Source organism: Trichechus manatus, unplaced genomic scaffold (assembly GCF_000243295.1).
Source record: "Trichechus manatus latirostris isolate Lorelei unplaced genomic scaffold, TriManLat1.0 scaffold00255, whole genome shotgun sequence".
NCBI lineage: Eukaryota > Metazoa > Chordata > Mammalia > Sirenia > Trichechidae > Trichechus > Trichechus manatus.
Genome location: NW_004444191.1, coordinates 1,897,412 through 1,923,506, shown reverse-complemented (window position 1 = coordinate 1,923,506; position 26,095 = coordinate 1,897,412). Strand labels below are relative to the sequence as shown.

The 26,095-nt window shown below is 54.4% G+C and overlaps 2 protein-coding genes across 2 annotated transcripts in view; one reads left to right on the top strand and one right to left on the bottom strand.

Annotated features, from left to right (window-relative positions):
• Nucleotides 1-13,945, top strand: part of SCTR (secretin receptor) — a 121,108-nt gene extending 107,163 nt beyond the window's left edge. The window contains exons 13-17 of the mRNA XM_012559499.1: nt 549-618; nt 4,870-4,961; nt 6,518-6,644; nt 12,336-12,377; nt 13,781-13,945. Coding sequence (XP_012414953.1) covers nt 549-618; nt 4,870-4,961; nt 6,518-6,644; nt 12,336-12,377; nt 13,781-13,945 — 496 coding nt within the window. The remainder of the gene's footprint in view (nt 1-548; nt 619-4,869; nt 4,962-6,517; nt 6,645-12,335; nt 12,378-13,780) is intronic.
• A 2,486-nt stretch (nt 13,946-16,431) lies between these two features.
• Nucleotides 16,432-21,699, bottom strand: TMEM37 (transmembrane protein 37). Its single transcript, XM_004389690.1, has 2 exons — nt 21,679-21,699; nt 16,432-17,004 (listed from the first exon to the last, which is right to left on the bottom strand). The coding sequence occupies exons 1-2, from the start codon at nt 21,697-21,699 to the stop codon at nt 16,432-16,434; spliced, it is 594 nt and encodes a 197-aa protein (XP_004389747.1).
• Nucleotides 21,700-26,095: the final 4,396 nt, after the last annotated feature.

Sequence of the window (26,095 nt, the reverse complement as noted above, 5' to 3'; positions counted from 1 at the left end):
ATCGAGTGATTTTACTTTCTTTAAAAAAACTGGATTTTCAACTTCTCTAGAAAAAATGAAAGTTCTATCAACATTTCTCATTTCCTCAGCTGGGGCAGAGTTGGGGCTGCCTCGAGCCAGGTCTGCGCTCTCCAGCTCACCGAGTACCCGGACTGATGTCCCGAATCCTGGGCCATGTTGCTCACTGGCGCCCCCTGCAGGGCCTCTGTTGGCAGCTGAGCTTGCCTTCCAGCTCCCCAGTGAATTCTGAGCTAGCTTTGGGATCCAGGGGTCTTCCAGCTCTCAGGTTCTACATACGTCTGCTCCCCCAGATGCTCACCAGGCCCTGCATGGGGGAGGGACTGCACCCACAGCTCCCAGCAGCGCTCCCAGGCAGCAGGAAAGGGGCAGGCTGTGATGGTGCCGAGTACATCCACAGGGCTCAGGGCCACCCATGAGGGCCCTCCACACCAAGGACCACCTCAGGGAATACCTCACCTCAGGGAGTACATCCTTCCTGGTCAACCAAGCTCCCCACCCCTGACTGTGCTTGGCTCTCCCTCCCTTAGGTGCTGGGACATCAATGCCAACGCGTCCATCTGGTGGGTCATCCGAGGGCCTGTGATTGTCTCCATCCTGGTGAGTGCGTCCCCCCCGCTGAGCTGGGCGTCAGAGGGAGAGACCAAGCGGTGACTTGGCCCTGGGGCAGAGGCTGGAAGATGGGGCTAGCGTCCCTCCCTCGGGTGCTGGGGTGGATAAACCACAGAGCCTTCAGAGCCTCCTCCACCTCCCTAATGAACAGTTGGCAGGAGGGGTGCTCTGTCATTGTGTGAGGGCAGGTAGGAGGCGTTGTCTTGCAGGACTGGCATTGTCCCATGGCCAACAGGGGAATGTGTGGCTGCACACTGGCCTGAGATCCACCGTCACAGGCTCAGACTTTTGGGTCCTGGTCATTTTTCCAGGAGGTCTCATGCTAAGCTGGGGAGAGTCCCTGAGCTGGGATCACAGCAAGGGGCAGCTGGTGAAGGCTGAGTGCCGTTGTGGTCCTGGGAAGAGATGTGGGAGCGACTCTCATGGATGGGAGTTAGCGGGTCTCAACCCCAGCTGCCCTTTAGAATCACCTGGAAGCTTTCTAAAAATACTAATACCTGGATGTTCCTGCTGTCACTGCTCAGGGGCGGGGTCTGGGCACCGGTCTTGTTTTCAGATTCCCTACGTGATTCTGCTCCACGGTCAGGGCCCCCACGGCTAGGCTGGGCAGCGTGGGCGCGGGTCAGGGCCCCCACGGCTAGGCTGGGCAGCGTGGGCGCGGGTCAGGGCCCCCACGGCTAGGCTGGGCAGCGTGGGCGCGGGTCAGGGCCCCCACGGCTAGGCTGGGCAGCGTGGGTACGGGTCAGGGCCCACTCAGCTAGGCTGGGCAGAGGCACAGAGAGCAAGCTTATTAGCGCTTGCCAGAGGCTGGTGGGAGGAGGAAGGGGGAGTGGTTGCTTAAGGGGCCCTGAGTTTCTATTGAAGGGGATGCCAGTTTTAGAAATGGATAGTGGTGAGTTACACAACATGGTGAACATGATTAATATTAACTGAGTAAAACTGGTTGAAATGGCACATGTTTGGTTATATATATTTTACCACAATAAAAAAAAATTGAGTTAACCAAAGTGAAGAAGAAGGAAGAGGGGGACGGGGAGGGACGATTCCTGGATGGACGCAATCCCTCAGCTGGATCTCACCCCCACGTGCAGGCTCCGAGGGATGCTGGGCTGCAGAACCTGTTTTTTGTGCCCCAGCCCCGGCCCCCTGGAGTGGGGAGGGAGCGTGCACCCCGGGCACGCTCAGGCTCGGCCCCAGTCCAGCGCCACCCACCGCACAGGTCAGGGCAGCAGACCCTGCTCTCCCACTGGCTGGTGATGTGACCTCATGGGATGGGTGGGGAGGAGGCGCCAGTCCATGACCTTCTTTTTTTTTTCCCAAAAATAATAGAACTAAAGTGTAAAAACAATGGGAAAATATAAACCTGGATCTTAAAAATGGAGTAAAATCACCAGCAGTTCCACCACCACATGTTGTGAACACGGGCGCTCACCCTTCATATTTTTGAGCATTGATGTTTTTCTTGTTAAAAATACATAATATAGTTTATTTTTTTACTGAGCAATAGACGTGAACTGTCCCATGTCATTTGAAATTATCTGACAAACTGATTTGCTATGGCCGCACCATATTCCTGCGGGAGCCACGCCCTCCCTGAGTGGACCCAGGCTCCCTGCCGTGATTCTGACTTTGACGGCTCAGCTGGGGAGAGGCAGGCTGCGGACAACCCATACGTGGTGAAGCCCCATGAAATTGTTCACTACAGATTAGTAAGGAAGCACAAGTAAGCCCGTGCTTACCTTGCTTCCTGGGTAACCCGCCCCGTCAGGGACTGTAAATTGGAAAAGAGGCTTTGATTCTGTAGGAAGGTGCTGTGGGGTTGGGAGAGAGACAGATGCCAGCCATACCTAGAAGCAGAATCTTTGATGCGGTGAAAAAAATGTGAAATTGTTCACTACAGAGGATCTGGTAAGCAGGGTAAGCACTGTGCTTACCTTGCCTATCAGGTAATCCACGCTTGTGAAAATGGTTAAGCCCTAAGCTACTAACGAAAAGGTTGGTGGTTTGAATCCATCCAGAGGCGCCTCGGAAGAAAGTCCTGGCAGTCTGCTTCCAAAAGGTCACAGCCATTGAAAACCCTATGAAGCTCAGTTCTACTCTGACACACATGGAGTCACTATGAGTTGGAACTGACTCCATGGGAACTGGGGGTGGTGGTGGATTCCTGTTTTTTGAGGAAGTTGTGATTGAGTTGGCAGGTAAGTGGACACACACACACAGTTTGACAGATGCATGCCTTTGGCCCCTTTAAAATACCTTAAATACCCTTACCCAGTAACATCATTCCTAAATACAGTAAAGATATCCAGGAGCGAAGAATCAGGAAGGGAAGGTTATCCAGGATGGCTTTCTGGAGGAGGTGATTAAGCTGCAAACTGACTACATAAGCAGTGGTTCTCAAAGTGTGGTCCCCAGACCATCACCTGGAAGCTTGTTAAAAATGCAAAATCTTGGGCTCTACCCCAGATTTAAGGAGTCCTGGTGGCACAAAATTTAAACACTCAGCTGCTAACTGAAAGGTTGTCAGTCACATCCACCCAGCAGCTCCACAGGAGAAAGACCTGGCGATCTGCTCCCATAAAGATTACAGCCTAGAAACCCTTCGGGGCAGTTCTCCTCTGTCACATGGGATCAAAATGAGTTGAAATTGGCTGGATGGCACCTAACACCACCAAGAGCGCAGATTTACTGAGCGTAACCTGAAGGGGTGGGGCCTAGCAGCCCTCCCTCTCAAGCGTGAGAACGCCTGCTGGAAGCCTTCCGACTGGCTGCTTAGGCTGCCGTAACAGAGCAGCACAGACTTGAAACAACGGAAATGTATTCTCTCTAGTTCCGGAGTCAAAATCAAGGTGGCAGCAGGGTTGTGCTCCCTCGGAAGGCTCTCAGGGAGGACCCTTCCTTGCCTCTTCCTAACTTCTGAGGTTGCTAACAGTCCTCGGCCTGTAGACGCACCAGCCGTCTCTGCCTCCGCCTTCACGGAGCCCTCTCCCCTGTGCGTCTGTGTCCACATTTCCTCTTCTTATAAGGACACTAGTCATTGAATTGCTGTTGTTAGCGGCCATGGAGTCGCCCCCGACTCATGGCGACCCCCAAATGCAGCCCGGTCCTGTGCCATTGCCATAACCAATTGCAGATGGGACCCTTGTAATCCACGGAGCGTTCATTGGCTGGTTTTCGGAGCTAGCTCGCCGAGCCTTTCTTCCTACTCCGTCTTAGCCAGGAAGCTCCACTGAAACCTGCTCAGCATCGGAGCCACACACACCACCAGTGACAGACAGACAGGTGGTGGCTGTGCGGGAAGGGCGTCGGCGGGGAATCGAACCCAGAGCTCCTGCGTGGAAGGCGAGAACTCTAGCACAGAATCACCACTGCCTCAATCTCTGGATTAGCACTCACCCTAATTCAGTGTAAACACATTTTAGCTTGAACCGACTCGACAGGAACACGTTTTTTTTTTTTTTTGTTAGAAATGCAGAATCTCAGGAGCTGCATTTTAACAAGATCCCCGCATGCTTCCAACATACATTAAAGTGTGAGAAGCACCAAAAGGGCCACTAATGGGCACACCAGCCCAGGGACAAGGACAACAAGGCAGGAGGGGACAGGAAAGCTGGTAATGGGGAACCCAAGGTTGAGAAGGGAGAAGGTTGACATGTTGTGGGGTTGTTAACCATTGTCATAAAACAATACGTGGACTAACTGTTTAATGAGAAACTATTTGTTCTGTAAACCTTAACCTAACGTACAATAAAAAAATTTTTTTTTAAAAAAGGGCCCCTAATGCCCGCTGCCCAAAGGCAGCCACCACCTGTCTGTCCGTGAAGGCTTGTGTGTTGCTTAAACGCTAACAGGTTTCAGAGTAGCTTCCAGACTAAGACAGACTAGGAAGAAAGGCCTGGTGATCTACTTCCGAATATCGGGCAATGAATACCTCGTGGGCAGAGGGGGTGGCTTGAGGGCAGCTGACAACAAGCATCTGTGCTGCAGGTGAGCGGACTGAGAGGTTTGCAGCCTGGTGGCAGGATGAGGTACTGCTCCAGCCAAGCTTTTTGGCCACCCATCGTCGGCTGGTTTCAGCAAGACTCGGGGGCGCCAGGGGAGGGGGCAGCAGTGATAGGATGTCGTGGATGTGATGTCTGCAATGCTTTCCTTGCCCTCAGGTCCAGGGAACACGGCCGGGAGAGCTGGCAAGGAAAGCCAACACCTCCTTCAGCCCCACCTCTGCCTTGTGTTTTGTAGATTAATTTCATCCTTTTTATAAACATTCTGAGGATCCTGATGAAAAAGCTTAGAACCCAGGAAGCAAGAGGAAACGAAGGGCACCATTACAAGTAAGTGCGAAAACCTAGACACACCCAGTCACTCAGCGAGCATTTATGGAGCACCTACTGTATACCTAGCTTGTGCTCTGCGTTGTTGGGATGGAGGCAAAGGGAAAGGCGTGGACCTAGTCCCCCAGCCTTGGCAAAGTCAGTAGGGGTAGTGGATACCAGCATGAAGCCTTAGACACTGCCCTGGGGGTGAGGATTTAGGAAATCTCAGGCCAGAAGGCAGGCAGGTAGCAGAGATTCCTACCCTTGAAGCAAGGCTGGGGAGTCTGAGGACGGGCTTTGGTTGGGGGGCATGGTGGTGGTGTTGTTAGGTGCCGTCAAGTCGGTTCTGACCCCTAGCGACCCCGTGTACAACAGAACGAAACACTGCCAGGTCGTGCGCCATCCTCACAACCGTTGTTGTGCTTGAGCCCATTGTTGCAGCCACTGTGTCAATCCATCTCCTTGAGGGTCTTCCTCTTTTTCGCTGACCCTCTACTTTACCAAGCATGATGTCCTTCTCCAGGGACTGGTCTCTGCTGATAACATGTCCAAAGGATGTGAGACGAAGTCTCGTCATCCTTGCTTCTTCCAAGACAGATTTGTTCCTTCTTCTGGCAGTCCATGCTATATTCAATATTCTTCGCCAGCACCATAATTCAAAGGCATCAATTCTCCTTCCGTCTTCCTTATTCATTGTCCAGCTTTCACATGCATACGAGGTGACTGAAGACACCCATGGCTTTGGTCATGCACCCCTTAGTCCTTAAAGTGACATCTTTGTTTGTAACACTTCTAAAATCACATACAATATCTGTAGGTGGGTGTACTTTTCAGGGGAGGATGATCTTGACTTCCATCAGATTTTCAAGATGCGTAATCCCAAAATATTTTTAAACTTTTAAGATGGTAAAAATAGAAGTTAAAGACAGATGACTGTCAACCAGAGATTTTCTCATGAAGTTTTGAGCGGAGTCCTTTGGAGACGCCAGCAGCGGTCAGATTCCTCAGTGACAGATTTTCCAGGATGTCCCCAGAGCAGTGGTCTCCAAAGTCGGTGGAGCTTAACATGTGGGAGGACACTAGTAGATACAAACCAGGACACAGTCCGAAATTAAAATCGAACTGGGCAGTCTGTATTTTTATTTGCTAAATTTGGCAACCCTAGTCTGGGAAGAAAATAAAAGAAATTCTCCATATAGATATACACAATGTAACCAATAAGAAAGCTGGCTTTGCTAATAATATGTAAGATCCAGAGTGGCAGTAATACATGCATATTATTTATAAATAAATAAGGTTATGTAGGTGGTACGTGTTTAAATTGTTTTCCAGGTAGAGGGGCAACATCAGGAAGTTTGAGGATTGGCTGTGAGTTAATAAATGTATCTGGGTGATGGGCACATGGGGATTGGAAATATTCCAAAAGAAAAAAAAAAGGAAGAAAAAGTTGGGGGGCCGTTGCTGCAAAACCCCATGCAGTCAGCCTCAAGATGGGGTCCGCAGAGACGGGAGTGGGCCAGGAGGGAGGGGGGCTCACCACCTAGCAAGAGGCTTCAGCGGCTGTCTGTCCCCAGGCGGTTAGCCAAGTCCACCCTGCTGCTGATCCCCCTCTTCGGGGTCCACTATATGGTCTTCGCCTTCTCCCCAGAGGATGCCATGGAGATCCAGCTGTTCTTTGAACTGGCCCTCGGCTCCTTCCAGGTAAGCTTCAGGGACTGTAACTTTAAGCTGGAAAGAGACGATCTCTCTTTCCATAGAAAGAGGCCACGGGGACAGCAAGCCAGGCTTCTGGAAGAGTCCAACGTGAGGTTCGGGAAGGCGGACGCCTCATTTGTCAGGGACCCAAGAGAAGGAGGGGAAGGACCTCACTGTGCTGTGGGACCCGAGTGGGACCTGGGTTCACCACCCGTCAAAACGGGGGTGGGGAATAAAACAAAGCAAAACCAAGGAGAGAGGGACTGACTCCAGGGAAAACACAAAGGAGACACGTGACCTTCCACAGCTCTCAATAGCACGGGTTGCTATTGTTGCTAGCTGTGGGCACGTCGGCTCCCGCTCAGGGCGACCCCGTGTACAACAGAAGGAAACGTTGCCCGGCCCTCCACCATCTTCACCACACTGCTGTGCTCGACCCCGTTGCTGCAGCCACTGGGGTATTTCGAGTGCCTGCCGACCTCCGGGGCTCGTCTTCAGCAGTAGTCTGTTGTGATCCACAGGGTTTTCATTGACTAATTTTCAGAAGTAGATTGCCAGGTCTTTCTTCCTAGTCAGTCTTAGTCTGGAAGCTCTGCTGAAATCTGTCTACCATCGGTGACCCTGCTGGGACTTGAAATACTGGTGTCATGGCTTCCAGCATCACAAAAACCGTTGCTGTTGAGTCCATCCCAACTCATAGCAACCTTGTAGGACAAAGCAGAACTGCCCCATAGGGTTTCCACGGAGCGGCTGGTGGATTCGAACTGCCGACCTTTCGTTAGGCAGCCGAGCTCTTAACCACTGCGCACCAGAGCTCCTCCAGCGTCACGGCAACATGCAAACTGACTACTGTGCCATCAGCATGTTCAGAGGGCAGATGACAGGGGATGCTCCGTGGGGGTGGTGGGGTGTTTCCGTGCATGCGATACCCTCGTCTTCATAATGGGAAGTCCATAGAAAATGCCCCAGACTAAACAATCCGGAAGTAGCAACATCAGCATATTATTCAGAATCAGTTAAGAGTTTCAAGTAGTTGCTTCCCAGAAACAGGAAATGGGGTGGGGGAGGGGCGTGCCAGGAGGCTCTGGTCTTTGACACAAGAGTCATCTGACTCTTTAAAACCACGGGCATATACAACTTGCTTTGAAAAAGAAAGAACCTTAAAAAGTAAATAAAATGAGGGGGAAATTGCCTATCAAGATGTTCTGAGATTAAAAAAAAAAAAAAAAGTAAGCATGTTGGGACAGAAGGGAACCTTCTCTGGGACAAATCTGAATTCCAGATTTCACAATGTTATTTTGTTTACTTACTTGTAGCTATTTCCTTTCAAAAGTAATGTGATGCCGCTTTCAGAAAAAAACAAAAAAAGAGAGCACAAAAAAAAATATATATAAGGACACGAAGGGATCAGTGAAGAAAGAAAATGAATCCAGACTTGCATTCATACACAGAAACAAATTTGAAAAAGTCCTGTGAGATAGGTGGGTCATAAGGTGGTTTAGAGCTTCTTGGCAGCTAAAGCAAAGACAGAAATGCAGTGGATTTCAACTGACAGGGAACACAACAGAGTCCTTGACGGAGCAGGAGAAAAGTGGGGTGCAGAACTCAAATTCTTGTTAAAAGGCCAGACTTAATGGTCTGACTGAGACTGGAGGAACCCCAGAAAGCATGGGCGCTGGACTCTCTGTTAACCCAGAACTAAAACCATTCCCGAAGCCAACTCTTCAGACAAAGACTGGACTGGACTATGGGTCATAAAGTGATGTTCGTGAGGAGTGTGCCTCTTAGCTCAAGTAGATACACGTGACTAAATGGGCAGCTCCTGTCCAGAGGCGAGATGAGAAGGCAGAGAGGGTCAGGAGCTAGTTGAATGGACACGGGAAATCCAGGGTGGAAAGGAGGAGTGTGCTGTCAGTACAGGGAGAGCAATTAGGGTCACCTAACAATGTGTGTATAAATTTTTGTATGAGAGACTAACTTGGGCTGTAACCGTTCACCTAAAGCACAACTAAAAAAACACACAGAAATGCCATGGGTTTCAAGATTTATAGTATCCATAATATAAAGTTTTAAGGCGTCCCTGGGTGGTGCAAAAGGTTAACACACTCACCTGCTAACTGAAAGGTTAGAGGCTAAAGTCCATCTGGAGGTGCCTTGGAAGAAAGGGCTGGTGATCTACTTCTGAAAAATCAGCCATTGAAAACCCTATGGAGCACAGTTCTACTCTGACACACATGGGGTCACCAAGAATTGGGATTGACGCCACAGAAACTGGTGGTAGTAGAAATAAATAGTGTAATATCAAACAAGCAGTTCCCAGAAGCCCAGTGATTAGACTCGGAGACCTAAGAGAAACGTCTCTAATGCGTTTTCCTGAGAAAGCCAGCAGGTCTTCAGCAATGTTTCCACAGCGGACGGAATCCTGTCAGGGCCGGGGGCGAGCCCGAGTTCCCTCCTGTCAGCTGCAGGTTCCAGCCTCACTGGAACACATCTGTGAGTGGGGTACGCTCTTGCCCTAGTCCTCGCCTTCTGACCCCGCCCAGGGCTCTCCCTGCTAAAGACACGGGGTCTTAAGAACGAAGCAGCACCCTTGGCCCCCACCAGGGCCTCAGACCTCCAGGAACCCACTCTGCTGTAAGGCGCCATGCCTTTTCTGTCTGCCAGGGGGCTCCCACCCACACAGCCCTTGCAGCCGTCCATAGAGGCTGAAGCACAATTGGGCTATTCCGCCCAGTTGGCAAGCGGGGGCGTTGAGGTCTAGACAGGTAAATTGCCTTGATCAAGGTCACAGACGTAGAAAATGACAGCACTGAGCACATAGAGACCCAGCTCTGCCTCGATGCGTGGACGGGGACTTCCTGTACCCCCGAGTTGGGGCTTGTGGTTGGAGCTGTGGAAACCCAAGAGAAGACCATTCGGCTTCACTCTGAGGAAATGATTTGTTAGTAGAAAATCAAAAGCACTTTTTTAATGTTCCCACACAGACGTGTTTATGAAGAAAAAGGATCTTGCAAGATTTTTCTTAAAGGAATCTTTCCCTCCCCTCGCCTTCTATGTTTTGGAAAAACTTAACAAGGATTGGAATCACTTCTTTACATACTTGGAAGAAGGCCCTAGTGAAGCCGTCTGGGCCAGGATTTTCTTTGTTGGGAAGTTTCTGATGACTGAGTCAGTCTCTTCACTTGTTATGGGTCCGCTGAGATCTTCTGTTACTTCTAGAGTCAATGTAGGAAGCTTATGTGTTTTTAGGAATTTGCTGTTGCTTCTACGTTATCTAATTAGTTGGTGTAAATTGTTTCTAGTATTCTCTTATGATACTTTTTATTTCTTCTACAGGGTCAGCTGTAATGTGTCCGCTCTCATCTCTGATTTTAAATATTTGCACCTTCTCTGTTTTCTTTGTCAGTTTAGCTAAAGACTTGTCAATTTTATTCATCTTTAAAAAAAAAAAAGATTATATATATGTATATCTATGTATGTATAGATACACATATATATATATATACACATACCCTTGTGGTGCAGTGGTTAAGAGCTCAGCTGTTAACCAAAAGGTCGGCAGTTCGAATCCACCAGCCACTCCTTGGAAACCCTATGGGGACAGTTCTGCTCTGTCCTATAGGGTCATTATGAGTCGGAATTGACTCGATGGCGATGAGTTTGTGTACACGTGCACACACACACAAACTCGTTGCTGCGAAGTCAATTCCAACTCATGGCAACCTCATATGTCAGAGTAGGACTGCGCTCCATAGGATCTTCAGTGGCCATTTTTTCAGAAGTAGATCTTCAGGCCCTTCTTCCAAGGTGCTTCTGGATGGATTCAAACCGCCAATCTTTTGGTTTCCAGCCAGCAAAAAAATTCTTCCGCATACAAAAGTGAAGAGAATAGTATAATGAGCCCCCAAGTAACCCTCACGAAGCTTTAACAATTATGCACTCACACATGGCCTACCTTGTTTCAGCCTCTGTCCCCACCCACTCCTCCACACCGGCCCCCCCCAATTATTTTAAGCAAATCCCAGCCATCATATTACTTCATCTGCATGTATTTCTAAGGAGCCCCGGTGGCACAGCGGTTAAGCGCTCACCAGCTGCTCCGTGGGAGAAAAATGTGGCAGTCTGCTTCCGTAAAGATTACAGCCTTGGAAGCCCTATGGGGCAGTTCTGCTCTGTCTTATAGGTTGCCATGAGCTGGAGTTGACTCCCGGCAATATGGTTTTTTTTTCTTTTGGTATGTTATTTCTAAAAAGGAACATACTCACCACAATATCATTATCACAGTCATACACTTTTAAAAACTAGTTTATAAGCTTTTTCAAATTGCATAAATAATACTTGCTTATTGTAGAAAATTTGGAAAACGACAAACTTTAAAAACAAAAACAGAAAATCACCTATAACCGAGAAGCAGCCTCGGTTGAAATGTTGCTGTATTTACTGCTTGCCTCTTTTCTGTTCACGAGGACACTGGCACATATCATTGAGGTCATGGGGTGTGTTTTGTATCCTGCTTGTTCTGCTTAATCCTTTATCGTACCCGTCGTGCACATTTCTCCATGTCATCAAAACGCTTCAAGAACTTCATTTTCAATGACCGTATGGTAACTGCGGACTTTATCAAACTTGCTGGCCTGTGTGCGGCCGGCCCTCTGTACACCCGGGGGAAGAGCGAACTTTCCCTCACCCTGGCCTCCTGCTCTTCTGTGAACACAGTGAAAATGGGTTCCTGGGTCGCAGGACACAAGAGGGGGCAGCAGCCACCTGCCAAGCAGACCTCGCTAAGGGTCAGTCCCCTTACCCATAAAACGGGGCCCTTCCACCTACCTCCTAGGACTTAGGCACCCAGAATCCCACATTACTAAGGGGCCAAGCTGTGCAACAACTTCTGGTCTGCTTTATTTCAAAGCCGGCCTTTCACCCTGTCTGTCTGACCACCATCAGTTGCCACTGGGTCAACTCCGACCCGTGGTGACCCCAGGTGCATCAGAGGAGAACGGAGCTCCATAGGGTTTTCAATGGCTGATTTTTCAGAAGTACATCGCCAGGCCTCCGGGTGGACTCGAACCACCAACCTTTGGGTTAGCAGCAGAGTGTTAACCATCTGCACCCCCCAGGGACCCCCACGAAGGCAGGGAACAAAAGAGTCGGAGGCGGCCCCTAACCAGGAGAGCCATACCTGTTCATCTAACATGGAGGTCAGTTTAAATGAGCTGCCCGTATTGAAACGGCTCCAGATTTCCACCACATCTTGAACGACCGTCTCCACAGGGACCGTGGTCTCTGGAGGCCACACGTGGTTGACTTGCCCCCGCCGCTGGGCTGGGCGGGCTTCAGGTCCCTTCTCCCAGACAGGCTGGCCCCGAGTCTTCATGTTACCGACACTACATGTGTCTGAAGCGCAGTGCTTACACTGGGGACAGGGACCACAGAGGAAAGGGACCTGGTCTTTGTCCCCAAGGAGCTCACAGTCTTCAATGCAGGCATAGCCGGGCGCTGGGGGGGCAGGGGAGGCACAGGAGGTAGCCCCACTTTGCATGAGGTGAGAGGTGATGGGAGAGAGGCAAGGAAGACCCAGGAACACTTTCTTCAGGAAGTGAGCCTGGAGCTGGTGGTGGAAGGACATGGCGGAGGAGGAGCTGACGAGGCCAGTCTGAACCCCTGCGCTAACCCCCTGCTGTCTCTGCTTCTCCGTAGGGCCTGGTGGTGGCGGTCCTCTACTGCTTCCTTAACGGGGAGGTGAGTGTCCGCAGGCTGCTTGGTGCCCAAACAGCTCCCTATCCACCAGACTCCAGGAGTTAGGAAGGGGGACGTGATGAGGGAGGTCCTGGAGTCCGGGTGGGTGACACCTGGGCACCAGTCTCTGTCTTGTACAGGTCTGAGCTCAGTAACGCAGCAGAATCACCGGAGGGCTTGTTAAAACAGACTGCTGGGCCCTGGGTGGACAAACTGTGCTCTACCGCTGACTGAAGGGTTGGCAGTTCCAAGTCACTCCCTGGTACCGCGGAAGACAGGCCTGGCGGTCTGCTTCTGTAAAGATGCCAGCCAAGAAGACCCTGTGGAGCAGTTCTACTATGTAACACGTGGGGAATGAGTTGGAATTGACTCGATGACAATGGGTTTGGTTTGGTTTTGCGGGGCCCTAGCCCCAGTTTCGGATTCAGCAAAAATTCCAAAGGTCTGAGTCGGGCCGGAGAATGGGTTTTAACAAGCACTCTCGGACGAGTTCGGGAAAGGCAGGAGAAAGGTGCAGGCACCCCAACCAGATACCAGGCTCTGCAGCCTGCTCTATTGGCAGGCCTCATGTCCTGAGGGGTAAAGGAGGAACTCAGATGAAATGCCTGCAGCTCAGTCCTCAGAGACCTCCAGATGGGTGTGGACTCGCTCCCTGGGGCCTGCACACTTCCTTGGATGACTTGATCCTTAAAAAGAGAGTCTGGGTCAGGACACAAGGCCCCTGGCACAAGGACACTATGCAGTTAACACGAGTTGAATGCGGTATGGTGCATGAGTCACACCTTTCGATGACTGTGACCTTCTACCTGGCTCACCACGCTTGAATGGGAATAACCTCCCTTGTTTTCTGAAAGTCCAAGGCTTCAGTCATGCCGCCTCAGCTGAGGATTTGGAAGGCAATTTCCAAACAGCAATTTCCTGACTCCCGCATACTTTCTGTGCTCGGGTGATTTCATGGGAATCGATTGTCCTGGGTGATCTCTCTGTTTGAGTTCTGCAGTTTGTACAACAAACAAGTCCCTTCTTCGGGGACACTATGAAATGAGACCTCAGGCGGAAGAGCTCAGTAGACGGCCCTCAGGAAACCAAAAAGACCAAACCAGTCATCTCGAGTCAACCCCAACTCACGGCAACCCTGTGCGTGTTAGAGCAGAGCTGATTTTTCAGAGGTAGATCACCAGACCTTTCTTCCAAGGCACCTTTCAGTTAGCAGCCGAGCGTGTTAACCTTTGCACCACCCAGGAACTCCTAGCCGTCAGCACCTACAGGCTGTCGGTGATGGAAATGGTCAGCTGCGTGACCTGCGGGAGGGGCAGGGCCTGTGCAGAGGCCCCTGGAGGGAGTGAGTGGGGCTCTGGGCACAGGTGGCCCTTCCCTCCTGGGCTGATGGCCGTCTCTGGGGACAGGTGCAGCTGGAGGTTCAGAAGAAGTGGCAGCAGTGGCACCTCCATGAGCTCCCCATGCGCCCCGTGGCCCTCAGCTCCTCCTTTGGCACCAATGGCCTCACCCACGGCACGAAGGCCAGCCCCTCCGAGCAGAGCCGGGGCACCTGCAGGGCCAGCGTCATCTGAGAGGGGTCCAGGGATTCCAGAAGGGGCGGGGACGTAAAGACCAGCCAGGGTGCGATCTGGTCCTGCGTCTGTCAGTCCGCTTGCCCCCGTGCTGTGGCTCCCTCCCAACCCTTCCTGCTGGAGAAGGGTTCCCTGAGCCTCAGCCCCACCTCCAGGGACAAGCTCAAAAGCCCAGGAAACAGGAGGAATCAAGGACCTTTGTCCCTAGGCAGGCCCTCCCCCGCCCCCACTGCAGCTCACCTGCCCAGCAGCTCTCACTCAGACCCTTCCAAGGCAACGCTAGATTAATCTGACAGTCACAATGGTGGCCGGGGAGGCCCAGGTCCACAGTCCCCTTTGGGAATCCTAATGAGGCCTGAAGCACACCTCTGCTCTCAGCGCCCCTTTCCCAGAGGCAGGTACAGCAGGAAATGGACATTTTTGGCAGACGAGCGATTCCCCAGTGTCCTGGGACTTGCCCACGTAAGGAAGCGGCAGTTCAGTCCAGGGCCTTTTTATTTCACACCCCGTACTCTGAGGCTGTGTCTGGGCTGTCCCTGGTCCCACACGAAGCCCACTCCCGGCACCGAGGGGTGGCAGGCTCTCTCCCGGCCCCTCTCAGCTCCTGGGTAGTCCTCCATGGCAGTCTTACCCCCAACACTCCCTGGGCGCAGCACCACACTCCCTCCTGCCCACGCCAACTGTGAGGATTCAAGAGGACCAAAGAGTTCAACTTTCTCACAGAACAAAACCTACTAGTGCTCCAAATCAGAACCTAACCAAACCAGTGCCATCGAGTCAATTCCGACTCATGGAGACCCCACGTGTCAGAGGAGAACTGTGCCCCATAGGGTTTTCAATGGCTGTGTTCTTTCAGATCATCAGGCCTTTCTTCCGAGGTGCCTCTGGGTGGGTTTGAACCACCAACCTTTCAGTCAGTAGCGGAGTGCTTAACTCTCTGCGCCTACGGAGGAAAGCAGTCTGGACCAGCACGCAGACAACTCCTGCCCCGGTGTAGACCAAAGAGCATTTTGCTGGGGGCGGCGGGGTGGAGGGGCTCCCAAACTCCAGTGCTGCCTTTGGGCAACCCTGGACAAGTCCCGCCTGCAGACAAGGTTGGGGCGGGGCTAGGGGGTCACCCCTTTGCACCTGTGGATCGCTCCTGGAGTGAAAAGGCCAGATTCCCATTTCCCAGGGCTAAGAAGCCGAGCCTGGATGTGGCTTTGTTGTGCTCTGTTCTTTGTAAAACCAATGAGTCCAGACACCCTTCCCTGGTGATTTCCATGGACTCCATGTATCTCAGAATAAAAGTTGTAAAAATCACTATGGAGGTGTGTGTGTAGACACTCAGCCCAGGAAGGGGACCTCTGTAGACAAGGAAAGGGCACACACCAGAAGACACCCTGTGGAAGCTGGAATTCACGGGGGGCGGGGAGCAGAATAGAATGACGTAGGCCAAGCACAAAACCCCACCCGCGGGGGGGGCAGAAAAGGGACTCGGAAAGGGACGATTGGCTGTACAGAAATGCAGATCTGCCGGCAAGGGTGCAAATCTCCATTGGTTCCCAGCGCCCCGTCACCTCACTCATCCCCAGGATGGTGATTAATCATTACCCGAGGTCTGGCCGTTCCCCTTTGACCCCCATAGAGGCCGGCGGGTCCAGCAGGTCAAGATCTGTGCTCTTGAAAAACTGCCATTTTCTAGGGCCAAAATGGCAGCGTGAGGCCGTGAGCCTTGCAAATAAGTGGACACACACACACACACACTGGCCTGAGGGAGGACGGTGTATTAGTCAGGTGGACCCTCTGGAGGCTTGCCCAAGAACTCTTTCTGAAGGAGAAAGGAAAACCACACCAAGGCAGGATTCCTATGGGCACAGTCCCCGAGGGGCGGCTGCCAGAGGCGCAGGGTTACCCAGGGATCATGGGGCCCCCCAAAGGCAGGGGTCAAGTCAAGTCCAATCCTGAGGGGTCTGGAGCTCCGTCTCCCGGGGATGAAACAAGGAGGAGCCTGTGAGCTGGTGGAAGAAAGTCCCTGCACTAACTAGACCCTCAGCTGGAAGAGCGATGCCCTCTAGCAGCCCCACAAAGCCCAGGAATACCCCAGCCGCACAGACCAGCAGAGTCAATGAAACAGGTAGGAACTGTAGCTGCAGGGCAGCTGACCTTGGCACCAAGTTACCCTGCCTGCCTCCAAATCCATGCCAGTCCTGGGAGGAAGGATCCAGGAAAAGGGTTTTAAACCGTTTTTTGTCTTCTAAAATCAGCATCCTGATAACTTGGCAGCCTGCGCAGCTGGTGGCACTGAGGTACCTCGCGGCCTCCGGCCCTGCAGACCAGCTGCAAAGGCCTGGGGGCTGTTTCCGGCCAATCCCCCAAAGCTTAGCGGCTAACAGGCAGCAGTTTCAAGGTCATCGTCCCACCCCTACCCCTACCAGAGGTTAAACTTTGGAAAAGTCCCATCTTGACCACACTTTCCTGTAGAACCCGGTGTCCCCAGAGGGGCTCTAAAATTTCCTCGGAGGGTCCCAGGGGTGTGTGATGCTGTTAATGTGCAGACCGCTGAGGGCGTTCAGGAAGAAGAGGAAGGAGGCGGTGAACTCACACCAGAACATCAGGGTGAAGCCCAGGAGGGTGACCTGGTTCCTGAGAAGGATCACGAAGCTCAGGAGCCCCCCGGAGGAGAGCAGGAAAGAGACGAGGAGGAACACGGAGCCCAGGGCCCACTTGCGCCGGGAGTGGAGGTCCTCGCACACCTGGGACACCATGAGGAACTCCAGGCCAAAGATGGCCACCACCACAGCCAGGGCGCCCACGCTGCGGGCCAGGCCCATGCCCACGGCCAGCCCCGGCACACGGGCCTGGCTCAGGTCTCGGAGGCAGTGTGGCTCACTCTGGTTGGTGGTGGTGCAGAAGTGCCACAGCCCAAAGAGGCGGCCCTCGGCCAGGAGCCAGTGGCCGTCACAGATGGAGACAGAGGAGAGGACCACAGCCATGGCAGCGCACACGATGATCAAGGTCCGCACCAAGGACTCAAAGAAGGGCCTGCAGGGCCTCCTCGGGGCCAGCAGCCTCTGGGCCTGCAAGACACACAGACGGCCATGTCAGAGGAAGGCCCCACCCACATCCCTCCAGCCTCTTCGGGGGACTCCCCTGAGACCCTGGGGGAACCACTTTCTCCTCAACATGTCTTCCAGCTCCCCACGGCCATGGTTCTTCTCTGGTCTCGTGTGAAGCCTGGAACACCCCCCTTAATTTATAGCTCCCCTTATCTTCTCATCTGGCTCCGACCAGCTTCTCTGGGGAACCGTTCCCGCAGTCTGCCTGTCCTCTGCCCTCCATTGCGAACCTATAAGCATTTGTTGTCCAGTTACTCATCAGGCAGTACGTGTTCCCTGACCTTCGTTTCTTTTAACAGCCTTTATCATGGGTGCTGGTGGTGTTAGCTGCGCTTGAGTCTGCCCCGGGCTCAGGGCAACCCCATGTACAACAGAAGAAAACGCAAGAAAACGCCACCTGGTCCGTGATGAGCTGTGGATCGGACCAGTGTGAACCACAGGGTTTTCACTGGCTGATTTTTGGAAGTACGTTGCCAGGACTTTCTTCCTAATCTCTTAGTCTGGAAGCTCCACTGACAGATGGGCGGTGGCTGTGCGTGAGGGACACTGGCCAGGAACTGAAGCTGAGTCTTCCACATGGAAGGCGAGGACTCTGTCGCTGATCCACCACTACCCTCTTACAGTGGGTAAGAAACCCCAATTCTGTGGAGCCGGCAAATCCCAGGCAGACCTGAATTCAAAAGCCGGTCTTGGCTGGCTTGTGTGACCTTGCACATTTCTTTGTCTGCAAAAGAATTCTTGCCTGGCAGGATTTGGAGGGTATAGTATGAAGCGCCTGGAAAATAGCGTATCAATACTTCCCCTCCATCTTTCTAGCACCTTCCTAATGCACTTCCAGTTCTATCCTAACCCTTGGTTCTGCGCTTTCCACGTGCACTCCAGGAAGGACTGACTCCCTGTTATTACCTTGTTTTCCTCAGTACTGAGTTATGTTTGTACCTTGCCCTTCAGTCTTGCTCAGCCTGGGCCCCACCTAGAACGTGCAGACCAGACTGTCTGTCTAAGCAGCTTTGAGGTGTGGGAAGCCACTGAGGCATTCCTGCAACCTCTGGTCCCAGCATCAGAAGTGAGCCACCCACACCTGTCTCCTGGCAAGCCGGACTGGGCATCCAGCAAGTCGTCTCTTATCTCACAATCCTGGGGCAATCCCCAGCTCCGAAAGCAGAAAAAATAAACACTTCAAAGGGTAAAACGCTTTACTGGGACCTACAAGCCCCACAGGACCTGGCCCTCTTGCCTCCCTCTCCACCTTCCCAGGGCCACTCCCCTCTCCCCGCCCCACTCAGGCAAACAACCCTCTTTCCAGGCCAAGAATAAGCTTAGAGGGTTCCTCCCTCAGACCTACAGCCCCTGAGCCTGGAAGGTTTTTCTCTGGCTTCCTCAGCCCTCTCCTTTCTTCCATTCTTTGTATCTCAGCTTAAATGTCTCTTAGAGGTTTTTCCTGCCTTCCCCACCCACAGCGGGCCCCCTCTGGGTTGACTCCGACTCCTTGCAAACCCATGTGTGTCAGAATCAAACTGTGCTCCAGAGGATTTTCAATGGCTGGTTTTTTGGAAGCAGATCGCCAGGCCTTTCTTCCGAGGCACTTCTGAGTGGACTCAAACTTCTGACCTTTCAGTTAGCAGCCAAGCACGTTAATCTTTTCTACCACCCAGGGACTCCTTGACTATAAAAGATCCCCTGTTATCTTCTTGACACATTGGGGGATCTAGGATGAGTCTGTATTGAATTTCATCAGCGCAGCGGTTAAGAACTTGGCTGCTAACCAAAAAGGTCAGCAGTTCGAATCCTTGGAAACCCTATGGGGCAGTTATACTCTGTCCTATAGGGTCTCTATGAGTTGGAATCAACTCGGCAGCACCGGGTTTGGGTTTACTGCTAAGAAACAGACCAAAAGCAACTTTGGAAAACGTTTTTGTCTAGTCTACCGTTAAAGGTGTTTGTCCTTGGGTGGGCTCTTAACTTCCATGGCCCTTGTCTCATCTGTAAGGTGTGGCTGCTGACCTCTGCAGGAAAGCGGTGGCCACAGAGGCACCCGGCCAAGTTACAACGCCCTGGAGATGGACGTGGTCCTGGGATGGGAGAGCCCCAGACGCAGAGAACAAAAGTCGCAGAGCCACCCAGGAGCCATGTGACCCTAGAAATCAGGCTGTCTGGAGAGCAGGCACCATGCGCTGTCCCTTCCTCAGCCCCTCCTATGCTGGGGACAGACTGGACTTTCATTTCCAGGCCTTCAGACATTCTGCTGGGATCAGAAAGAGAAGGCAGCTGGACGTCATTTCATCTTGTCCCCCTCCCGCCCCAACCTAGGGCTTCGTTAAACTCTGTGAGCACCAATAAAAACCCCAAGGATGAAATGAGATCACTCTATGAAGGTGCTTGGCACATGATCAGACCTGATTTGTGAGCGCTATTAACATTATTAGTAACAATAACAGCTTACATCGAGTCTTCACTCCTAACCCCCCTGCAAAACACGCCTGTGCTGCTATTGCCTCCTCTGCCGAAATCCTACACTTGGGCTCCCCTCAACCAACAGCACCCCCAAGTAGACACTCTGGGCTCCTCCCTGTTCATTCCCCACATCCCCAGCCTCCAACCTGTCTCCCATACCTGTCCCTCCTCATCACCCACTGTACCCAGGCCTAGGCCCTCATCATCACTAGCCTGAAATCATCTGAAATTACTTCCACAGCCTCCTAAGGAGTCCACCTGCCTCTGTCCCCCGAAGCCCAGCCTGGCCCGGCCCAGCCAGCACAATCCAGAACGTGGGTCATGAGCCACGGCGCCTGCTTTTGAGCTTGCCGGACCTCTGGCAAGTTACTCTCATTCATTCTCATCCTCTCTCTCCCCGTTTCCTCACCTTTCCAATGGAGATGACAGTCCCTACCTCATAGGGTCGCGGTGGGATGAAATGCGTTATCTGTGAAGTGCTCAGAACAGTCCCTGGCCTGAGGTTAAATGCTCACTGTTCGCTACTATTAACACAGCAGCTCTGATGGTTAGGAAGCCAATAAGGTTCCCCAGCTTAGAGTAAATGCAGGGCTTGAGGCCCTATTCCCCATCCCTGACCCAACGCATCCTCCTTCTCCGCTGACAACTCCATACCCGTCCCTTGCTACCAGCCTTCGGCCTCCACCCAGCACCCAGCCTTCCTCCCTGCTGAAGTTCATCCTGCCTGCGCCTTTGCACCTCTTAATTTAGCACTCCCTGTCCCATCCCTCTGATAAATCCTTGGTTATGAATCTCACTCCCAGGCGGGACTCGAAACTGCTTGCAGGGATAGACCCCACCCAGCCCTACCCTCCGGTCCCTGCTTGTCCCTTTCCTCCCAAGGCCTGTCACAGGAGGCTGCCTGTCCATGATTGAAGACTAGGCCCCGAGAAAAGAGGGTGAACTCACTGCACCCAAATCCCCGCCTAAAAGGCATTCCTGCGGTGGCCTGTGGAGCCCTGGGAGCGCAGTGGTTAAGAGCTCGGTCAGTTTGAATCCACCAGTTGCTCCTTGGAAACCCTATGGGGCAGTTCTACTCTGTCCTATAGGGTCTCTATGAGTTGGAATCAACTTGACGGCAAGTAGGTTTGGCTTTATGTCGGAGGTAGCCTGTGGGTGGGTTTCTCTGGTCAAGGAAAGCAAAAAGGTCAAGCAATTTGGCGCCAAAAGTCCTGGATTTGAATCTCTATTCTGCTGCCTACTGGGGGTCTTGGACACTCCCTTCACCTCTGGGCCTCAGTTACCTCATCTGTTAAGTGGGCATAGCAGGATCTACCCGAGTCTGTCGTCCGGGGGATCAGAAGACTTGGAAGCCAAGTCAACGGGCTTCAATAATTATCAGGACATTCCTTTCCCACCGGCCGGAGGAGGCGAGCTGGTGGAATGCCTGCACGTAAAGGAAGCTCGCCTGCAGGGTAGCGGTCCAGCCACCAGCCGGCTTCCCTTTGGAGAGCAGCGGCCAGCGGGGAGGAGGTAGGAATGTGCAGGTTCTTTGCCAACAGAAATATCTTGCACCACTTTAAGGAGAAACTACATCTTCGGGGATGCGGGCCCCTTCCCTCGCCAGAGATTGGCAGCTCCCGGGGCCCCAGCCTTTTCTCTGCGGTGCCCACGCGCCCCGCAACACCATACTCCCGGATCGTAGGCGAGGAAGCGGTCTTTCCATCCTCGCCCCCAGAAAGTTCTGGCTTCCCAAGAAACACATCCTGTTACATAAGGCAAGCCTCCCTTTGCGAGTGGATTCTGTCCGTCTTCCACCACAGACGTGCCTTGTTTCTTAAAAAGAAGGGATCCCTCCTGCGAACCTAACTGACAGGTCACTGGGATTTTCGGAACCCCAAAGACAAGCGGAGGAATCTTTCCTAGGGAACTTTGGGGACCTCGGTGCTTGCAAGGCAGCAGCAGAGCGCAGAGGCCAGAGGAGGCAGCGCCGGAGCCGGGCGGGCGCCCCCAAGTTGCTTCCCGCCCAACCGCCTCGGGACTCCGAGGGACCCGGCAGGCTTGCGCCCGGGGCAGGCACGGCGGGGACACCCCGCCCCCGGCTGGCCCGAGGCTGGGACCGGCTCTCAGTCGGGACCCCCGTCCCTCCCTCCCGCCCCCACGATGGGGCAGCACCCCGGCCCGCGCGGCCCCCCGCGCTACCTGCACGACTATGGCTGTCATGCTGCGCCGCGCTCTCGCCTCGCTGCGCCTGCCGCCGCCTGCGCCCGGGCCCCCGACCTCTCCTGGGGGCGGAGCGGGGCGACTCGGGGGCGGGCGGCCGGGGAGGGAGGGGGCCTTCGGAGCAGAGCAATTAACCCCGGGGCGGGCGCGGCTGCCCGGCCGCCCTCCCGGCTCGCTTTCCGCTGAGTCAGCGGGGGCGGCCGGGGGAGCCCCCGGGGAGGGCGGCTCGAGGTGGGGGCGGACCCGAGGGGGCGGACTGCGCGCGCGGCTGCGAGGACCCGGCACGGAGGAGGGCTGTCCGGGCCCGAGGGCGGAGGATCGGGCCCTCGGGGAGGGGTCACCGGGCTGACTTTGGAGCCCGCGGACCTCGGAGGACGACTTCCCGGGCGCGAATTCCTCGAGGACCCGGGGGCGCAGAGGAAGGCCCCGGCCCCAAGCAGCTCCAGCCCCAGCCCGGCTAAGTCGAGCGTCTGGGGAAGCTCGTGGGGTCCCCAGCCCCAGCCCCCTGGCCCCATACCCCGGCCCCTCCGGCCCCAAGCTCCATACCCCAGACCCTCCGGCCCCCAGCCCCATACCCCAGCCCCCCAGCCCCCAGCCAGCGGGGTCCCGAGAGAGGAGGAACGTGCCGGCGCCCTGCCGACGTCACCAGCGCGGTGTGGCCTTGGGCTGCTGGCTGAACTTCCCTGAGCCTCGGTTGATAAATGAGGTAACGCCTGTGAAAGGGCTCAGCGAGCCCCTCGGCAGTGCGAACGCAGTGGGACCTTCCGCGCTAAACTGGCTTGAGTCAGTAAAAACCTGTCTTCCCCCTGGGACACGTCCTCAGGGACCGTCCAAAAGGGCAAGAGGCCAAAACAAAGTAATTGTTCCTCGACTGTCCTTGTGGGGGCTGTGTTTGTTTGCCATGATCAGGATCTCCAGAGGGCGCCCGAAAGTCCCCACCCCTATAGTGGGGGCAGGAGAGGTCCGAGGCCGGCCGCTTCCAGCTACGAGCCCGCCCTCCGCCCGCCTTGGTAGAAAAGCCTGTCCCTGGGGAGGAGGATTCCTGCTTAAGGTAAGGAAAGATCCTGGCAGTTGGTGTTAGCTGCCCACAAATCCATTCCGACTCCTGGCGACCCCGTGTGTGCAGGGTACGACTGCGCCATAGGGTTTGCCAGGCTGTGACCTTTCAGAAGCAGATTGCCAGGCCTGCCTTCTGAGGCACCTCTGGGTGGCCCCGAAACTCCAGCCTCTCGGCTAGTAATCAAGCGCTTAACCTTTTGCACCACCCAGGGACACTCTCCTTCGCTAAGTGGAGTAAATTAAATTACTCAGCACCTTCAGGCAGGCAGGCAGGCAGGCAGGCAGCTCCCCGTGACTTTACCCAAGGACACAAGGCAACTGCACTTCTCACTGTTTTCCCTGAGAGCCACGTGAGAAAGGGGGGAGGTTCTGTTTGTGCAGCTCTGAGCTGGACCTTCATCTGATTCCATCACTGCTTGAGTCTGCCAAACCGTCTAATCCAGTCCTGGCATTGACCCGTGGAGACATGGAAACAACCCCTCTCCCTGAGGTGGGGGGAGGGGGCAGCGTGCCCTGTCCCAACATCCAGAGTCCCCTGGAGAGCCACCCTTCTCCATCAGAAGAACACGGTTGATGTGGTTAGCTGCCGCCAGGTCAAGACTCCACGGGCACCTACGAACGAGCAACAGTGAAACGCTCCCGGGTCCTGTCTTCGCCATCACTGGCCACTGATGTGACCACTGTGCATTCCAAGTTCTTTCCCATCTGGAGGGCTCGTTAAAACACAGATTTCTGGGCCCTACGCCTGGGGTTTCAGACTGAATAGGTCTGGGGCAGGGCCCGAGAATGTGTACTTCTAACGAGGGGATGCTGGATCTGGGGACCCGGCACTGAGCTGAGACGAAGGGCAGCAGGTCAGGCCCAGCTAGGTCAGCCCTGTCTAGTCTGGGACCTCCCCTCCATGGCCCCACCCTGTCTTCTCCCCAGCCCAGGGCCCCAGACACCCCTCCCTCCACATCCCTGAGGAGGGGCTCCCGTGGGAAAGAAGGACCTGGCCACGTTGGGGGTCCCTTGACAGAGCCCTAGATGGCTGTGTGGGAGGACCCTCTGGACTACTGTGGTAACATTCATCTGAGCAGGAAGGAAGTTTTAGAATTAAAATCAGAACTGTCTGTTGGGCAATCTGCACCTACAGTGTGCTTTCTAAGAGATTCTGGGTATGCTCAGGCACGTTTGGGGACATGCTGCTCAGTGTGCTTTGTGGGTAAGAACAGAAAGTCTTGAATCAGCGGGTTTGGAGCAAAAGGTCAGCAAGATGGTTGGAGAAGCAGAAATGACTTAGGAATAAGGAGGAGGAAGTGACTGTCCAGTTCCGACCATCGTATGGTTGTAAGGCCTGGGACATGCGCTAGGAGTCCGGGTGGAGTTGGTGCTGAGGACCAGGACTTCAGATATGTGAGCTGGTCACGTGGGCTGACTCCCTGCATCCTAGCATCCCAGCGTCTCCAGGCCTGGGCAGCGGGGATGTAGCAGCAGCCACAGCCTGTTAGTGTGCCCCAGTCCCTGGTGACAGAGAGAGAGGCAAATAACTCATCTCGGACGAATGTCTGGAGGGGCAGGGAGTTTCCAGTGCCACAGGGGCATGGCAGGAGCAGGGGTGGGGGATGGGATGGCAGGGTAGGACCCCAGTGTTCAAACCAGAAACAACCGAGTGGGGGGCTCTGGACAGCCCTAAGGGGGGTCTCGCATGCGGAAGAAGGACCTGGCCCCCGTCTCTTCCCCCACACCCCGCATCACCCCTTCCTCCCCTCCTCTCTCCTTGCAGCTGCCCCGCCTCAGCCCCCTCATCGCTGTGTGCCATCAGGTGGACTCGACTCATAGTGACCCTATAGGGCAGGGTAGAGATGCACCGTAGGATTTTCTAGGCTGGAATCTTTCCGGGAGCAGATCTCCAGATCTTTTCTTCCTTGGAGCTGCTGGTGGGTTCAAACTGCCGACCTTTTGGTTAGCAACCGAGCACTTAACCATTGCCCCACCAGGGTTCGTTCAACCCCCTCTAGGCCCCATCGTCTCCAAGCTGAGCGTCTGTCTAACAGCCTGGCTTCCCCGCTGCCACTCTCACCTCCTTCCGTCCCTTCATGCAGCCTCTCATCCCCACCCTTTGCCAAGGCCCATGAGGCAGGCGGGATCTGGCCCCTGCCCACACCTCTGCCCCCATCTCCTGCCTCGCACCTCCTTACCCCTGGGCTCCAGCTGCACTTACCCGCTCTCTGGCCCGGGACAGAAAGCCCTGTCGGGCGGCAGGCCTTTGTGCCCCTGTCCTCGCTGTATTTACCCCGGATGTCTGCAGGGCAGGGCTGTCACCTCTTCGGGGGCCTCCCTTGACACCCCCGGACCCAGTAGTGTGTTTGTGCCCAGCCCCTAGAGTAGTAGATGGTCAGTAAGTTTGCCAGCTAACTGACGGACCAGGCTTCCAGTGCGTTCTGGACATCACTCCTCCGAGCCTCAGTTTTCCCATCTGTCAAATGGGAAACATCTACTTCTTGGTGCCGTGAGGACCGCACGAGGCAGAGTGTGAAGTGCCTGGCGCGCCTGGTATGTGTAGGAGCTCAGTACCTTCCGATGGTCTTGCTCACCACGGTCCCAGGGGCCCCCATGGGCCCTGAGCCCCGGGAACTCTTAGTGGGTGGCTCCATCTCTGTGCTTAGACAGTGTTCGTTGAGGAACGAGACCCCTGCACTCGAGTTTTCTCCTCTGGGGAGTTGGGAGGTGAATCCCCGCTCCACCACAAGGTCTGACAGGCAAGGCGGGCAGGTGGACTCTTGAGATCAGACGCAGAGCAGGGAGTCTGGTGTGCCAGTCCACTAGGCAGTTTTAAAGCTGCTTCATGCCAGGAGGACTAGGTCTCCTTGCCACCTGATGCCTTGTAATCCTGACCTCTCCAGTTCTCGCCCAGCTTGAGGTCTTGGAGAGCAGGCTGCACACTGGCCAGCTGCTGGCCTCTCCTCCCCGCCTTCCCGGCTGCCCTGCCTCCACCCGGCCGGGCCCTCCTGCTCTCCCAGCCTCCTGTTCATGTTCCCCGACTCCAGGCGCTTCACTCCCTCCACCCCAGGCCTCCTCCTGCCCTTTGCCTCCTCTGCCTGGAGCTCTGGCCCTGCATTCCCCTCCTCACAGGCAGGCCCGGGATTGCAACACAGACCTTGTTTACTGCGTTCTCCTGGGGCCGGGGCCAAGGGGCTTCCCCACCCACCGCACCCTGTGGCTTCCCTCCTGGGCGCAGGGAGGTCAGAGTGAAATGTTTACCCTGTGTCTGCAGAGAGGGCTTGCTCCAGGAAGCCCAGTGTATCCGCGTCGTTTCTGCCGGCTGCCGGCCGACCGCAGTGGGGGGTTGGGGGTT